Source organism: Aedes albopictus, chromosome 3, assembly GCF_035046485.1.
Source record: "Aedes albopictus strain Foshan chromosome 3, AalbF5, whole genome shotgun sequence".
Lineage (NCBI taxonomy): Eukaryota > Metazoa > Arthropoda > Insecta > Diptera > Culicidae > Aedes > Aedes albopictus.
The window spans coordinates 170,158,834-170,176,557 of record NC_085138.1 but is presented as its reverse complement, the minus strand read 5'-3'; the positions used below and the strand labels follow the sequence as shown (position 1 = coordinate 170,176,557).

General features: G+C 46.0%; 2 protein-coding genes across 16 annotated transcripts in view; both read right to left on the bottom strand.

The window, feature by feature from the left end:
- Window positions 1–17,724, bottom strand: part of LOC109402762 (ras-specific guanine nucleotide-releasing factor 2-like) — an 839,143-nt gene that overhangs the window by 608,046 nt on the left and 213,373 nt on the right. For all 14 annotated transcript variants that reach the window (XM_062861325.1, XM_062861329.1, XM_062861315.1 and 11 more), the window contains 2 exons: window positions 16,260–16,586; window positions 15,559–16,187 (listed from right to left, as the gene is read on the bottom strand). In XM_062861325.1, the coding sequence (XP_062717309.1) occupies window positions 15,559–16,187; window positions 16,260–16,586 (956 nt within the window). The remainder of the gene's footprint in view (window positions 1–15,558; window positions 16,188–16,259; window positions 16,587–17,724) is intronic.
- On the bottom strand, window positions 6,406–14,197 carry LOC134292264 (uncharacterized). Of its 2 annotated transcripts, XM_062861314.1 has the most exons (3): window positions 13,934–14,197; window positions 13,796–13,863; window positions 6,406–13,737 (listed from the first exon to the last, which is right to left on the bottom strand). In XM_062861314.1, the coding sequence occupies exon 3, from the start codon at window positions 13,609–13,611 to the stop codon at window positions 7,024–7,026; it is 6,588 nt and encodes a 2,195-aa protein (XP_062717298.1). In that variant the 5' UTR covers window positions 13,612–13,737; window positions 13,796–13,863; window positions 13,934–14,197; the 3' UTR covers window positions 6,406–7,023. The 2 variants fall into 2 exon arrangements, 1 of the variants encoding a protein (XP_062717298.1); XR_009999549.1 differs by having other exon boundaries at window positions 6,406–6,687; window positions 6,758–14,197.

Here is a 17,724-nt window from a genome sequence, read left to right as displayed (position 1 = left end):
CAGTTTTGGCCGTGATGGATAACGCGCAGGTACTCAAGACAGCATCCACAAAAAGTTGATCGGCTTCGATTTTTTGCCTTTTTTTATTCGTTCTCGCTTCCATCCGCTTGCCGAGTGTCTAAAAATGGATTTCCGAGCTCCCGCAGGAGCTGCCATCACCAACACAATCACTTTCCGGCTCTGTTAGTGGCAAAAGTGCAGTCGTTTAAAACAATCGGTTATTTTATGTTGAAACTACCAAATCTCTGTTTGTTCTAACAAACTGTCAAAAATTCCGGCAAACGAAAATATTTGTATTATCAAACAATGGAACAGTTCAGTTTAAACCAGAGCGTTAATGATTAATCATAAATTTAATCATGATTAATGATTAATGATTAAGATTAATCAAAATCATTAATCATAATCACAAAAAAATCTCATTTAATCATTAATCATTAACCTTAATCACACTGTTTTTGCAATCTAATCATTAATCAGTAATCATAATCATAAGAAAAAATTATTAATAAATCATTATTCATTCATCACCAAAAATGATTCATCATATAAAATATATAATCCAATTTAAATTGGTTCAAATGATGTTTCAAATAATATAATTTATTTCTTTTTACAAAAATCTCCTGGACAGAGTTACCTTTTACTTTTGAAACTTCAAAAACATGTTAAACAATAAATATATTTTAATCATTTCCAGTTTTTTGTGATTGATTAATCATTATTAATCATGATTTTTAATCAATGAGCCGTTTTTTATCATTAATCATAATCATTAATCACAGATAAAACCAATTTTAATCATTAATCATAATCTTTAATCATCCTAAAAATCAAATTAATCATTAATCATCATCAATAATCACCAAAATTAGAATTTTAATCACCAATGATTAATCATGATTGAAATTTTTGTTAATCATGAACGCTCTGGTTTAAACTAGAAATCAGTTTGTCGCTATAGCAAACTGAAAAATCGGTTGATTTGAACAAGAATTTAATTGTGTTTACAAGTTATTTTTCTGCGTGTATGCGAAGAACAATTTTTTTCACCATTTATGCTCCTCTATCACCCTTTAAAAAGTTTGCACTCACGAACCTAACACCCTGTATATCTTCAAGAACATCTCCAGGGACTTCTCTAGGAAATCCTCTTTCGAGAATTCCTCTATCGACGCCTTGCTAGGTCTCGCTAGTGACTGTTTTAGGGCTTATACCAAGAAATGGGCACGGTAAAGACTGGGTTTGCTGCGCAATTCAGATCACATTGTGATCCACTAGCCTCTGCCCAGCTCACCTATCCCTACCTCCACGCGGTACAGGCCGGAAACTATAAGCAACCTTAGGGAAGATCGGGTAACCAACCCCGGTGGGAACTTTGGTCGTAGGCTGACAGGGAAGGGGGGGTTTGCTTCGGCAAACCTGAGCGTCTGCTCTCCAGAAGGAGCGGCTCACAACAGCGTCTGATCCCCATGTTAGGGGCGGCTGATCTACGTCCGAGTGCCAGGGAAGGACTCTAAGCTCAACTGTGCACTATGGTCCTCCGGAAAGTAGGGGGTTGGTGTCAGGCCCTACGAGCTCGCCGTAAGAAAACATTGTAGCGGAAAATCAGCAACAGAATAATACGAACCGAGACCAACGGCAACGACCCCAGCGAACAAAAAGGACTTGCGATTGTAAGCTCGGTACTGCCGATCTCTCAACTTCATTGGGAGCACCCGCATACTCGCCGATCTACTGAAGGACCGCGGGTTCGGCATCGTAGCGCAGGAGGTGTGTTGGACAGGATCCATGGTGCGAACGTTTAGAGGTAATCATACCAGAGCTGCGGCAACACACGCGAGCTGGGAACAGCTTTCATAGTGATGGGTGATATGCAGAGGCGCGTGATCGGTTGGTGGCCGATCGACGAAAGAATGTGCAGGTTGAGGATCAAAGGCCGATTCTTCAACTTCAGCATAATAAACGTGCACAGCCCACACTCCAGAAGTACTGATGATGACAAGGACGCATTTTACGCGCAGCTCGAACGCGAGTACGATCGCTGCCCAAGCCACGACGTCAAGATCATCATAGGAGATTTGAACGCTCAGGTAGGCTAGGAGGAGGAATTCAGACCGACGATTGGTGAGTTCAGCGCCCACCAGCAGACGAAAGAAAACGGCCTACGACTCATTGATTTCGCCGCCTCTAAAAATATGGCCATTCGTAGCACCTTTTTCCAACACAGCCTCCCTTATCGTAACACCTGGAGATCACCACAGCAGACGGAATTCCAAATCGACCACGTTCTGATTGACGGACGGCACTTCTCCGACATTATCGACGTCAGGACCTATCGTGGCGCCAACATCGACTCCGACCACTATCTGGTGATGGTCAAACTGCGCCCAAAACTCTCCGTCATCAACAATGTACGGTACCGGCGACCGCCACGGTACAACCTAGAGCGATTGAAGCAATCGGATGTCGCCTCAGCATACGCGCAGAATCTCGAAGCCGCGTTGCCAGACGAGGGCGAGCTCGATGATGCCCCTCTAGAGGGCTGCTGGAGTACAGTGAAATCAGCCATCAACAACGCAGCCGAGAGCACCATCGGGTACGTGGAACGGAATCGACGGAACGAATGGTTCGACGAAGAGTGCAGAACGGTTTTGGAGGAGAAGAACGCAGCGAGGGCGGTAATGCTGCGGCAAGGGTCTCGACAGAACGTGGAACGTTATAAACAGAAGCGGAAACAGCAGACCCGCCTTTTTCGGAAGAAAAAGCACCGCCTGGAAGAAGCGGAATGTGAAGAAATGGAACTGCTGTGCCGTTCCCAAGAAACACGGAAGTTCTATCAGAAGCTCAACGCATCCCGCAACGGCTTCGTGCCGCGAGCCGAAATATGCAGAGATAAAGACGGAAGCCTCTTGGTGGACGGACGTGAGATGATCGACAGGTGGAAGCAGCACTTCGATCAGCACCTTAACGGCGTGGAGAACGTAAGCACGGGAGCCCACGGCAACGAAGGAACGACGACGCCAGTGCAGCGGAGGACGGAAATGAACCAACTCCCACGCTGAGGGAAGTTAAGGATGTCATTCACCAGCTCAAAACCAACAAAGCAGCTGGTAAGGATGGTATCGCAGCTGAACTCATCAAAATGGGCCCAGAGAAGTTGGCCACCTGTCTGCATCGGCTGATAGTCAGGATCTGGGAAACCAAACAGCTACCAGAGGAGTGGAAGGAAGGGATAATCTACCCCATTCACAAGAAAGGCGACCGTTTGGAAGCTGAGAACTTCAGAGCGATCACTATTTTGAATGCTGCCTATACAGTGCTATCCCAGATCATCTTCCGTCGTCTGTCACCTGAAACGAATGAGTTCGTAGGAAGTTATCAAGCCGGCTTCATCGACGGTCGGTCGACAACGGACCAGATCTTTACCGTACGGCAAATCGTCCAGAAATGCCGTGAATACCAGGTCCCAACGCATCACCTGTTCATCGACTTCAAAGCGGCATACGACAGTATCGACCGCGCAGAGCTATGGAGAATCATGGACGAAAACGGCTTTCCTGGAAAGCTGACTAGACTGACCAAAGCAACAATGGGCGGTGTTCAAAATTGCGTAAGGGTTTCGGGTGAACTATCCAGTTCATTCGAATCTCGCCGGGGACTGAGACAAGGTGACGGACTCTCATGCCTACTCTTCAACATCGCTCTGGAAGGTGTGATGCGACGAGCCGGGCTCAACAGCCGGGGAACGATTTCACAAAATCCGGTCAATTTGTGTGCTTTGCGGACGACATGGACATTATCGCTAGAACATTTGAAACGGTGGCAGAACTGTACACCCGCCTGAAACGCGAAGCAGTAAAGGTCGGACTGGTGGTGAATGCTTCCAAAACAAAGTACATGCTGGTAGGCGGAACCGAACACGACCGGATCCGTCTGGGTAGTAATGTTACGATAGACAGGGATACTTTCGAGGTGGTGGAGGAATTCGCCTACCTCGGTTCCTTGCTAACGGCTGACAATAACGTGAGCCGTGAAATACGAAGGCGCATCATCAGTGGAAGTCGTGCCTATTATGGGCTCCAGAAGAAACTGCGGTCAAAAAAGATTCACCCCCACACCAGATGTACCATGTACAAGACGTTGATAAGACCGGTGGTTCTCTACGGGCACGAGACGTGGACGATGCTCGAGGAGGACATGCAAGCACTCGGAGTTTTCGAGCGACGGGTGCTAAGGACGATCTTCGGCGGCGTGCAGGAGAACGGTGTGTGGCGGAGAAGGATGAACCACGAGCTGCACTTTACGGCGAACCCAGCACCCAGAAGGTGTCCAAAGCCAAAAGGATACGGTGGGCAGGGCATGTTGCAAGAATGCCGGACAACAACCCTGCAAAGCTGGTGTTTGCAACTGATCCGGTTGGCATCCGGAAGGCGTGGAGCGCAGAGAGCACGATTGGCGGACCAGGTGGAGCGTGACTTGGCGAGCATTGGGCGCGACCGAGGATGGAGAGCGGCAGCCACAAACCGAGTATTGTGGCGTACTATTGTTGATTATGTCTTGTCTTAACGATGTTGAACAAATAAATGTATGTATGTACCAAGAAATGCTTCAAGTCTTCCTCCCTCGATTCCTTCATATATTTTACAAATACTTCTGCAATGAATTATCGACGAATTCCTCCAGGGAACTTCTCCAGGGATATTTTTAGGTATTTTGCAGGTATTTCTTCAGAGATTTTTTTCGGGGATTCTCTGCATATTTCTTCAAGAACTCTGCTAGTGATTGCTCCATTAATTCCATCTGTAATTATTCTTAGTGTTCCTTAGGAATTTCTTCCAGGAGTTCTATCTGAAACTTTTACGAGAGATTATTAAAAAAAATCCAGGAATTCCTTTAGAAAAATGTACAAAAAATACTTACGGAGTCCATGTAAGGATTCCTTCAATTATTTGTTCAGAAATTACTGCATAAATGAACACCTTCAGATTTTTTTCAGGAATTCCTACAAAAACTCCTCCAGGAATGTACTAAGAAAGCTTTCCTGGGATTTCATAAGGAATTCCTCATGGGATTGGTTCCGGGATTTCTCCAGGGATTCACTTGGAAATTCCTTCTCTTTCAAGAATAACTTCAGGCATTATTTTAAGAATCCCCCCAGAAATTCTTCTTGGAATGCCATGAGGAATTACTCCTGGAATTGGCTTCTTAAGCGGTGTTCCATATTCTGAATCTACATGCTAAACAAAGCCGAAACCCAAATTTTCATGAATTTTGGTGGTGGTTGAATCAACCCTCGTCGGATATTATACTGGGTGGAGCTGTCAAGCAGTTGCCTAGCTGTCGGAAGGTGATTTCAAAAATATCTTCGAAATTGATATTAGGTATCAATATAAAGTTCTAAAAATCTGAACAAAGTCAAAGGCCCAGAAAAACGTGCTCTTTAGCGTAAAATTTCAAAATGATTTTTTTTTTTTTCAATATATTAAAACCCCATTCTTTTAGTAACTCCTACAGGAATTAATCCAAGACATTCTCCAGAAACTGTTAAGGGATTCCCAAAATAATTCCTCTTGGGATCGCTTCCGGGACTCCACCTGAGGATTGTTCAGTAATTCATCCAGGGATTCCATCAGGAACTGCTTCTGGGATTCCTCCAGGAATTTCTCTATGAACTCTCCTTAGGATTCCTGCAGGATTTCTCCACGGATTCCTTCTGCGATTTCTATAGTAGCTCCTCCTGAAATTCTTTATGGGATTTCTGCAGTAATTCTTCTTGGGATTCCTCCAGGAATTTCTTAAGGGATTCTACCAGGAATTCCTCTAGAGATTCCTCTTGGAATTCCTCCAGATATTCCTCCAGGAGTTCCTTCAGAGATTCTTCCAGAGATGCGTCCTGGAAGTACTCCAGTGATTCTTCAAGGAAATCCTCAAGGTATTTCTCTAGGAGTTTTTCCAGAAATTCTTCCAGTCAATTCCTCCAGGGATTCTTACGGGAAATAATGCAGAGATTCCTCCAAGAATTCCTCTAAAGCTTCCTCCGGGAATATCGCTAGGAGAAACTCTAACGAAACACCTCGAGACGTACCTCCTCAATCTAGCTGAAGTTCGAAGGACAACAGTGCTCAGGTTGCACTACTGGCTAGGCACACACTCTTAGCTGGCGTTCTTTGTCATCGATTGACCCGTGGAAGCATGGGGTAGGAACTTGTGAGGGCCACAACTCTGTAAGACGTAACGTACGCAACTTGATTCACTGAGCAAGTAATTAAACTGGATTTTACAAATATGTTTCACTGTACCAATCGATGATAACGAAGAAAATCTTTTCATTCTGCATGTCGTTTCATGTGGACATTTTTTAGGTGACTGTGATGATGTTAAGGAATATCAAACAAAACAGAGACCAGTTAAACGATAGATTTATTAATAAACGGAAAAAAGCGCAATATTAATAAACATGTGTTTGGTTAAAATGGTTGTTACGGTTAGTGAACAACAGTGGTTTTTCGGGAAGCCTTTTTAGCAAACTCGGTTTTTGCGGGTTGAGAATGCTTTAAGCTGCGGAGTTTTATTTATAATTATTATATAATCATGTTAACAAACAAATTTTACTTACGTATTTAGTCCCTCCTTTTTAACCTGTTTGTTCAATGTCCGCAACTATGTTTAACAAATTATGTGTGTCTGTGTAGTACAATTCATTTCATTAATATATTTCATATAATTTAGGTGTAATTCTGTGTCGTGTACTTACGAGTTCAATAAACAACTAGAAACTATGTTTATTTCAAGTGTTTTTAACGTATTTTAGTATAGCAATAGAAAAATCAACCACGTTTTAATTCGTTGGATCGTTTTTGATCCCTATCTGTCGTTCTGTTTTGTTTTGTCCTCATTCATACCTATCAGTGACAGCTATGCTGACCACGGTAGGTTATGCAAGGTAGGTCTACTTCATCATCCGTAATAGTGGTAGTGTGCACGGTGGGCCTACTCAACTACATTCCCCGACCCGTATTGCTAGTGGTCATCCTCAGCTGTACCTCCAACTGCCACGTCTAACACTGCCACTTTGGTAACTGGTCTCTGCAACACTCCGATGTTCGTCTGCACATCAACTCTTCGTACTCTTCCATCGCTGCCAGGAATCACCTTCACCACCTTTCCGCGTATCCAGCTGTTCCGTATACCTTCATCGACTATAAACACCAGGTCTCCAACGTTGACTGGCTTGGTGTCGTCGAACCACTTCGTGCGACGGCAGATGGTAGGCAGGTATCCCTTGATCCACTTGCTCCAAAATTCATCCAGTAAGCATCGCACCTGGTCCCAATTAGCCCGAAGCGACCGACCACTGTCCTTTGCTGGCATTTGCGGTGGCTGGCAAACGCCATTTGAGCTCAGCATAAGGAAGTGGTTGGGCGTAAGCGCTTCATCATCTTCCGTTTCTAGAGGCACAAACGTCAACGGCCTGGAATTGACGATTCCTTCGACTTCAATGAGGAGAGTGTTGAAAGTTTCTTCGTCCGGTGTTTTGCTGATCGACAGAGATTCCAACGAAGTCTTCACGGTTCGTACTAGGCGTTCCCACACGCCACCCATGTGGGGGGCGGCGGGGGGATTGAACCGCCATTGAGTGTCACGGTTGGTAAAACTTCCTGCCAAGACACGATTCACCGCTGCAACTTCCGCTTTTAGCTCTCTGCTCGCTCCGATGAAGTTCGTGCCCTGATCACTATAAATCTCCTGTGGAGCACCTCTCCTGGCTATAAACCGCCTGATCGCCATCTTACACGACTCGCTGGACATGCTGCAGGCGACTTCTAGGTGTACGGCTCGTACCGTCAAGCAGGTGATGAGCACAACCCAACGTTTTACGCTGCTTCTGCCGATCCGAATCATGAACGGTCCACAGTAGTCGATTCCGATGAATGTGAATGGCCGGACATAAGGGGTCACTCGTACTGCTGGAAGAGGTGCCATTCGAGGTGCCTTCGGTACAGCGCGATATACGGTACACCATGGACAACTCCTAGCCACTTTCCGAACAACTGTTCTCAAACTTGGGATGTGAAAACTCTGTCGTAGTTCATTCGTTACTGTTTCTCCAAATCCGTGTGCGTAGCGCTGATGGAAGAATTCAACGAGTAACTCGGTGAAACGGTGCTTTTTCGGAAGAATCACGGGAAACTTGGACCCGTATGGAACACATTTGGCCGCACCAATTCGTCCTTCGATCCGCAAGACTCCTTGTTCGTCCAAAAATACTGTCAACTTCCGCAGTGGACTGCTTTTCTCCAGCCGCTTGCCGCATTCCGGTGACAACTGATGATTTCTGCGCAATGTTGTTAGCTCTTCAGAGTATTCTTCGGCCTGCACCAGCTTCCACAGCACAACTTCTGCTTTCAACAGTTCTTCTTTTGACAATGTCCTGGAATCACGCCGTTCGGGATCAATTCTTCTACGGCGGGAATCAATGAAGCGAAGAACGAATCCTACGGTCCGCAGCAGCCGTTGATATTTGGAAAACCGGTAATATTGAATCAGAGATTCCGGAGCCACTCGATGGTGAGCGTGAACCACGCGCATTTCTTCCGAAGTGTCCGGCGGGGAGGACTCTTGTATAGGCCATTCAGATTCGTCCTTGTACAGAAATTCAGGGCCAACAAACCACCGACTGTCAGTTTGGAAGCATGGTCCTTTGCCCCATTTTGTGGCCTCATCTGCAACATTGAGCCGCGTCGGAACCCATCGCCATTCGTCTGTACTCGTTTCGCTGAGGATCTCACTGACCCTAAAGGCCACGAATTGCCGGTATTTGCGTTGGTCAGAACGGATCCAGGACTGCACCGTTTTCGAGTCACCCCAGATCACACGACGACTGATCGGTAAGGTGTGATGCTCCTGAACCGACTTCATTAATCTTACTCCAATGACTGCAGCCTGTAACTCTAGCCGGGGAACTGACATCGGTTTAAGAGGGGCCACTTTAGTTTTGGCAGCAACAAGTGCGCAGCGGACATGCCCACGATCGACAATTCGAAAATATGCGACACTCGCATACGCTGCCTCACTCGCATCGACAAAAACATGAAGTTCCAGGCTCTGAAGGCTGCGTGGGTCGTATCCAGGGAAGTAACAGCGCGGGATCTCCACGTGGTCTAGATTACGAAGCACCTCGACCCATCGCCGCCATTGATCGACTATCTCCGGTGGAATCTGGTCGTCCCAGTCGACGCCTGCTCTCCAAATGTCTTGGATCAAGCACTTGCCGTGAACAACAAATGCCGCCACCAGTCCGAGGGGGTCAAAAATACTCATCACGACCCTGAGCACCTGACGCTTGGTTGGAATCGTGTCTTCGTCTAGTAGATGTTGAATATCAGGGCGAAACTTGGCGGCGAACAGGAGGCTGTCATATTCTGGAAGCCAGGTTATACCCAGAACTCGTTCTGCATCGGCTGACTTTCCCACTGAAAAGGTTTTCGAGGTTTCTGAACCTTGTTCCCCGACCCGTCGAAGAACTTGTCCGGAATTCGAGAGCCAGTTCCGAATTACAAAGCCCGCGCTAGCATGAATCTCCTTCACTTCGAGTGCTACGCGAACTGCTTCTTCAACCGTATCCGCACTGTTTGCATAATCATCTACATAGGTATTCTCTACTATGGCTGCAGCTGCTTCGGGATATCTCTGCTTCCATTCCTCAGCGTTTTTGTTCTTTACGTATTGGGCAGAACATGGCGAACATGTAGACCCAAACGTGGCTACGTCCATGACGTATTCCTGAATCGGGTCTTCCTGACTGTCCCGCCACAGGAAACGCTGGGCCTGTCGATCTTCCGGACGAATGATAATCTGGTGGAACATTTCCTTAATGTCGCCTGTGACGGCAACCTCTCGTTGGCGAAAGCGGAACAATACAGATGGAAGCGAGGTGAGAAGATCCGGACCCGGTAGAAGCATTGAGTTCAGTGAAACACCACCAGTTTTGGCGGCAGCATCCCATATGACCCGAACTTTTCCGGGTTTGTTCGGGTTCTGCACGACTCCTAGCGGCAAATACCACACCTTTTTTGGTTCACTGCGGTTAGTTTCTTCATCGGTAAGCTTGTGCGCGTAACCCTTTGCTTGATAGTCGAGTATCTGTTGACGGACGTTCGCGTATAATTCCGGTTTCTTTGAGAGGCTTCGTTCTAGACAAGTCAATCGTCGCTCTGCCATGAATCGGTTTTCTGGAAACTCGACACAATCAAACTTCCATAGCAGACCTGTTTGAAATCTTCCGGTTGCTGTGCGAATGGTTGTCCTTTCCAGAATTTCGCGTGCCCTGCGATCTTCGTCGGCTTCGACTTGCGGGACAAGGGCTACACCTACGTTTTCGATCGAAAAAAAGCTCTTCACTGCATCGTGTAGCTGTTGATCAGACGACCGGCCACAAATGTGAAGTAGACGATGTTCGGGCGAGTCGTTAAGGCCTTCCGCTTTCCCGTAGACGGTCCAACCTAATCTAGTCTTCGCCGCAACTGGTTCGCAGTACTTTCCTTCTCGCTTCTTTAATGTCAGCAACAACTTGGCATTGTCGGCGCCGATCAGGATACGAGGTGCAGCACTAGAATAACTGTTCACAGGAATACCCTTCAGATAGTCGAATTTGCGCGCCATTTCTTCGTACTGCAACGATTGTGGAGGAAGATCCAAGTTCTCCACCGTACGCACATGGTCCAAAGAATGCTTCCGATCGTTACCAATCGCCGAAACTGCAAGCTGAACGTTCTGGGATTCACTTTCTGTTCGTCGTATATTGCCTGTCCACTGTATGCACAGGGGTTCCACTTCGCCTTCAACGCCTAGTTCGTCGGCCAACTTCTTCTCGATAAGCGTGTGCGATGATCCATCGTCGAGAAACGCTAGCGTGTTGACTGATGCACTTTTCCCGTAAAGTGTAACTGGCAGTATTCGGAAGAGTACCGGACACGGATGCTGTCGATGCACATTCACGGTCGCTGACGATGCGGGCTGGTTTAATGCTGGCGTCGTACCTTCGATAACCGACGACTGGGGATCTCCAGGATGTAACAACTTGTGATGACGCGCTTCGCAGTTACCTACTCCACAAACTGTGGCCTTGCATGGCCACTTTCCGTGTGGAATCAGACAGCGACGACAAAGGCTCAGCTGATGAGCAGTTTTCCATCGATTCGCCAACGTTAATTGCTTGAATCCCTCGCAATCCTTCACTTTATGCCCCTCCAACTTACACAACAGACACGGCTTTGGTTGATAGCCTACACTCACGCCGCTTGTCTCCTCCTTCTTGTCGCGATCGTTGTGTCTGTTGGGTTCCGTTGAATGGGCGTTGACGAAACCTTTTTCCTTCCCTTTAGGCTTCTCTGGCTTTGTAGACGGCTCTGCGTAAAGCGTGACCTTGCTAGCGGCAGATACAATTGTGGTCATATAGGTGCCGAAAGCACGCAAGTCCACTACTGGAACGTGGCGCTGGTACATAGCCCAGTCCAGTTTAATGTTAGCTGGCAGCTTGTCTACCAGATCCTGGAGTAGTGAGGGATTGGCCAAATGGGTTTCCATACCCATAGACTGCAGCTGGCTACAGAGGTTCTGCACAACGAGTCCGAAACTGATGAGACTTTCCAGTTTATCTGCTTTTGGCGCCGGAGTAGAATACACTTTGCTCGTCAAGCACTTTACTATTAATTCCGGGCGTCCGTATAGGGTTTCCAAGGTGGTCATAATCTGTGGCACGGATGACGGATGGTAGAGATGCCCCCGAACTGCTTCCTTCGCATTCCCCTTCAGGCTGCGTTGTAGTCGCATAAGATTTTCGTCGTCGGTATATCCACACATTCGAGTCGAGTTGTTGTAACTGCTCACGAACAATGGCCACTCTATGGGATCACCTGCGAACTCCGGAAGCTCCTTGGGCACGACGTGCCTCGCGGCGATTTGCTGCGAACTCGGTCCACAATGCCTGGCCGATGGATCAGGAACCGCTCGTTGTGACACTACTGGCGTAACGATTGGATTTGGGACACTCGGCACACTCGCGACGAAAGGGCGGGAGATAACATCAACCGGAAAAGCGACTGGCTGACTTATCTGATTCGAAGCACTTCTTTCACTCGCGATAAAAGGATAGGAAGGTGCTTCTGCCGACAAAGTTGATCGGGTATTGGGATTGGAAATTCTTGGTTCATACTGCTGGAACAAGTTATCAGCGAGAACATTGGGATCGTTGTAAAAACTCGGATTGGGAACCCCTGGTGGGTTTGACGTTAAGCGACTTGATGAAACCATCGGGTTCCAGCGAGGAAGAAAGCTAGTGTTTGGAACCGTGTTCTGTATGGTACATTGTGTAGCGAATCTAACATTTGCCTGAGTCCCTACTGGGTAACTGCGCGGAAACTGCGCCTGTCTACCTTCATCTTGAGTCGCTTGAAACAAAACATGCAAGTTTGACGTACCTGTATCTGCCATGTTACTTAGGCTAGTTACTGGAACTGAAACGTTGCTGATGCCACCAGGAGCTGGACAGTGATACTGACTGGACGAACTTCGTTTGAGGTTGGCTAACTGTTGCTGCAGTTCCTGCAGCTCTCGCTCTAGATCCGCTCTAGACCGTTCGCCGACGTGAGGTGGAGAAATGTCCATATCGTACACTGCTGGCCCAACTTGCTGCGTCGTCGCGGGGGGAGAAATGTCAGCTGCTACGTGATTGCTGCTACGAGGAATCTGCTTTTCCTGCACCGGAGTACTGGACGTTGTCGGTAGCGATGGAGGGGGAACCGAAGCTGAATTCGCTGGGCCCTGACCCGACCGGGGTACCAGTATTCCCCAAGAAGCGATATTGTTAAGGTTGTACGGACCGGTAGCTGCTACAGATGTATTGGGAACACCAGCCTGCGCGGAAACGATCGGAACTGCACCGCCACACGAACTACTAGCTGTTGTTTTGGGGTCAATTTCGACAACTGGCGTGGCACCGATGGGGGCTTGACTCGTCCCGGATCCAGTTACCAAGGCCAAATTTTGATTATTCACCCACTTCTCAACGTCGCTCAGTTTGCTTCGAGTGCTGGAATGACTTTTCCGACTCCCACCATGATTTGATCGTTCCTCTTCCTGCAGCACCTCGTACTTCTTGTTGATATACCGCTTGGCAATATCCAGCTTCTCCTGCATGATCCTCTTTCGACGCTCCCGTTCCTCTTCCACTATCTTCCTTTGCAGAGCCGCCTCCTCTTCGACTTGTTCCGCTAGCAGTTTCTCCTGAAGTTCCTTTTCCTCTTCTAACCGGAGGAGCTCGAGCCGTCTTCTCGCCGAATTTGTGCTGGATGTGGTCGATCTAGTGGATTCCAACCCGTGTTGAAGTGCGCAGGTTCCACATGCGAAACTGCGGTCTCGCACACTCTCATCGACTCTTGCACAGGAGAAGTGAAACCACCTTTGACATAGATCACACTGGACCATCCATCTATCTGCCACATCTGGCCGATCGCATGAAGGACAACGGGCGGCAACGGAGCTCTCTTCGTCCGTCAGCTGTCGGATGACGCCGCGGCGCTTGTTCGTTGTATTATTAGAGACCGACATTCCGAACGCTAATGCGTTCCACTTCGAGGTAAATACCTTAAAGTTTGTTACGGTTAGTGAACAACAGTGGTTTTTCGGGAAGCCTTTTTAGCAAACTCGGTTTTTGCGGGTTGAGAATGCTTTAAGCTGCGGAGTTTTATTTATAATTATTATATAATCATGTTAACAAACAAATTTTACTTACGTATTTAGTCCCTCCTTTTTAACCTGTTTGTTCAATGTCCGCAACTATGTTTAACAAATTATGTGTGTCTGTGTAGTACAATTCATTTCATTAATATATTTCATATAATTTAGGTGTAATTCTGTGTCGTGTACTTACGAGTTCAATAAACAACTAGAAACTATGTTTATTTCAAGTGTTTTTAACGTATTTTAGTATAGCAATAGAAAAATCAACCACGTTTTAATTCGTTGGATCGTTTTTGATCCCTATCTGTCGTTCTGTTTTGTTTTGTCCTCATTCATACCTATCAGTGACAGCTATGCTGACCACGGTAGGTTATGCAAGGTAGGTCTACTTCATCATCCGTAATAGTGGTAGTGTGCACGGTGGGCCTACTCAACTACAATGGTTTTTCGAAGGTACGATAAAGGCATCATCATCTCTAAATGAATCAATGAGGTTTTGTTATAGATAGAGCATAGAAAAGACATGTTTCTCCATACCTTGCAGGGCAGGTCTCATTATTTGAGGGTACGGTAAATACGGTACGCGGTTTTTCAAGTAATTTAGCATTAGTGGTACACAGATGAACTATTCGAAATTCCACATATTAGTAGGACAGGATATAGCTAAACTTCCTATTCTGCTTAAGCATAACCTCCATCGCACATCGGAAACTCAATATTCCCGGAAAAGGGTTGAATTTCAATTCGTGCTATTGCCGAATAGAATCCATCCTCTCAGTGCATTAACTCCCCAGAACAGCCGTTGATGGCTGGCAGCATGCGATGCGGTAACACTTACTTCGAGTAGCAGATTGTTGCCTTTGATATAAACACAAAGTCGGGCTTAACGAACCCTTAATTCTGTAAATTGCACGTATGCGGCTTTGTTCCACTAGTTCATCTGGAATAATGCAAATTAGTTCTTCACAGCAGCAGTGTAGTGTGTGCTTTCCTGTCCGCGACTCCGCTTTCGTTCCGCCTCCCCGGACGGATCAGGTATTTTGAAAGCTGTATGCCAGGCAGTGAATTCGTGTGAAAGCATAAACCTATCAGAACAACCAGTCGACATAGCTTGATAGGAGTTTAATGGGTTGTGCGAGAGGGAAATATTTAGAGGGAAACCTTCAACAGTTAGATGATACGGTATGTGATTTTCTTTCATACATAGTTCACGTAAATTTCTAACGAAACATTGAAACATACGATTGAAGATTCGAGTAGTTCAAGTTAATATTTACAAAACGCTTATAAGACCGGTGGTGATCTGCGTTCATGGCACTCATAGTAAGACTCATGAGCAGGCTGGGCAAAACATGTTGCAAGAATGCCGGGTACAACCCTGCAAAAACAATGTTTGCTAAAAATTCAGATGGTGAAAGATAACGTGAAGAATAACGCACAAACCCATCAAGTCGAAATTGATCTGGCGAGTATGGGAAGCTCCCAAGGCAAACCTAGAATTGTTCACTCAGTCTTTTCATCGTGCAAAGTTCAACTAAATAAATTAATGACAATGAATGAACATCCCACGGTTGACACCTTTCCCCTACATGGTCAAGTTAGGCTAATACCCCAGACAGACATGTGATACGAGTGTGATTCCTGTACAACGGTACGCAGTGTCAAGAAAATTCTAACAAGACTGACTTGAACTGAGAGAATTTTTAGTATGGCACTCATTTCAAGCGCAATTGTACAGTGGTTCTTGTATCACATGTGTGTCATAAGTATAACACTCCACCAACAACGACTGGGAACTTAGTGAAATGAGCATACCTTCCCTAAGAAGCTGCCGTCCCCGTTCAGCTGTAAGCTATGGCGATGTTGACAGAGGGCAGCATGTGGAATGGCAATGTTGTGTCCAACGCTTGGTCTTCGGTCCGTCGGCAGTAGTTGGGGCGGCGAGATACTTTTGGCAGGCGTTGTGGTAGTTGTTGTCGTTATCGTGACCGTTGTTGTGGTTGTTGTGCTCAGATAAGGTTGAGTTATTATTTTCGGCCCTTCGTGTCCGTTTTGGCACACTGTCGTTGGTTGGTCTTTGGTGATTAGCAGTGGCTGCGGCTGTTGCTGGACAGCGGATGGACTGTGACACGGCGTTGTTGTTACTGTTGGTGGCGTTTGAGGTATTTTAATCTGCTGCTGCTGCTGTTCCTGTTGTGGTGGAAGCTGTTGATGTTGTTCTATCGTGCTGGAAGTGTCCGTCGTACAAATTGTTGGTGGAATATCTTTCCGTTGTTTTGGATAAACACGTTCTGGCAGTGGAGAGGTCGGTGCTTTGCCATATTTAAACGTGCCCTCCGTGGGTGTTTGAGCTTCCGATTTGTCCTGTCCACCCGACCCGGTCGATCCCACCAAGGTGACACTGCTCAGATTGGACGGCGACGAAGGTCCACTCATTGCAGCTTCTGTAAGTAAACAGATGCAAACTGTAGCTAATTTAATCTTCAAATATCTAACATGGGTGCCATGCTGCTTACCGGTTAGCGTGTCGGAGCTGCTGGAGCCAGCCATCGTTTTCGGTATGGCCAGATAGGAATCGTCCTGCGGCTGAGGGTGGATTTGGTGTTGTGACTTACTTTGCATGTGGCCAGACTCGTGCTTTGGAGAGATTTGCTTCTCCTCTGGTTTATCGTGATGATGCGACCCATGAACTATGACAGGACCCACCTGTTCCGGTATCCATGATAGAGTTTCCTGTTCCGAGCCTTGATGGCTTGGGTAACCCCGTCGTGAACCTCGGAATCGCAGTCCTACGGAGTCACCGCTCATTGAACGATCGCGGTCTGCACCTTCCGAGCAGTAACCTAGAAGTATGAAGAAATGTGTAAGTGGTTTTTGTGGATAGAAATTTACCATTCATTGGTCTACCTAAAATAAAAAATGTTTCCTTCAATAATATTCAGACATTTATCATTCTAAAACTACTCTGATCTGGCTTTCTGATTTTTTATTATATGGAATGCCGGCAGGGTGCCCGGGTACCAACGAAATTAAAATGATCATATCTCCGTCAATTTTCCACCGATTTTTCAAATTTTTGGCTCATTAGACCGGAACAATTCTCATTTTCTTCTTTTGTCACACTGCTCGTTGACTCGTCAAGGGGGGATGATAAATAATAAATGAATTTGATTGAAAAATACCAAAACAATCATCGTGATTTTCGCAAAATCCGGATTTTTGGTAGCATGTCCTTATACCATATTGAATCCCACATTGCTGAGCCTAGGATACCGTAAAGTGGCCATTGCCAGCCATGGCCCCGCGGGAAGCCTGATCCGAAATTGCAGCTACAAAGTCAACATGTTTTATGGTCTCAGGCTGGTCATATACTGTATGATGAAGCAATTTTAGGTTGGTTGATACCGATATTGCCACTAACCTACCGAAAATCTCGATCATTGTTTTGTATAAACATGGGCCCGGAAATACGGATTAACCGGCACCAATGGTGGTAATTGGACCGGTCCAATCATATATTTTATTCATGAATATGAGAATATAGAAAGAATTTGAATATAGAGAGTCATATATTTTTATACTAGCTACTTTAAAACTGCCTAAAATTGTGAATCCTCATAAAACTATGCATTGTATTGGTTTTTTGAGTGATTCCTGATGCTTTTGGTATCCATAGTTTTATAAGGATTCAAAATAAAATTAAATTTAAAAAAATGTCTTGTATGGGAAAATCTAACATTTTATTCAAAAAAAAGTCATACCTCAAATCTAAAAAACAAACATCTTTGAATTTTTTGATATGTTACGCAAAATTTCCTAATTTTTTAACTGAAATATAAAACCAGGGTACCCATTTTGGCCATGATACGATGAAACTATGAAAACTAAGGATTTCCTTTTTCAGAATTCCTCCAGCACATACTTCTGATACTGATTCAAAACTTTCTTCTGTGATTTTTCTGAGATTCTTCAAGGAGTTTC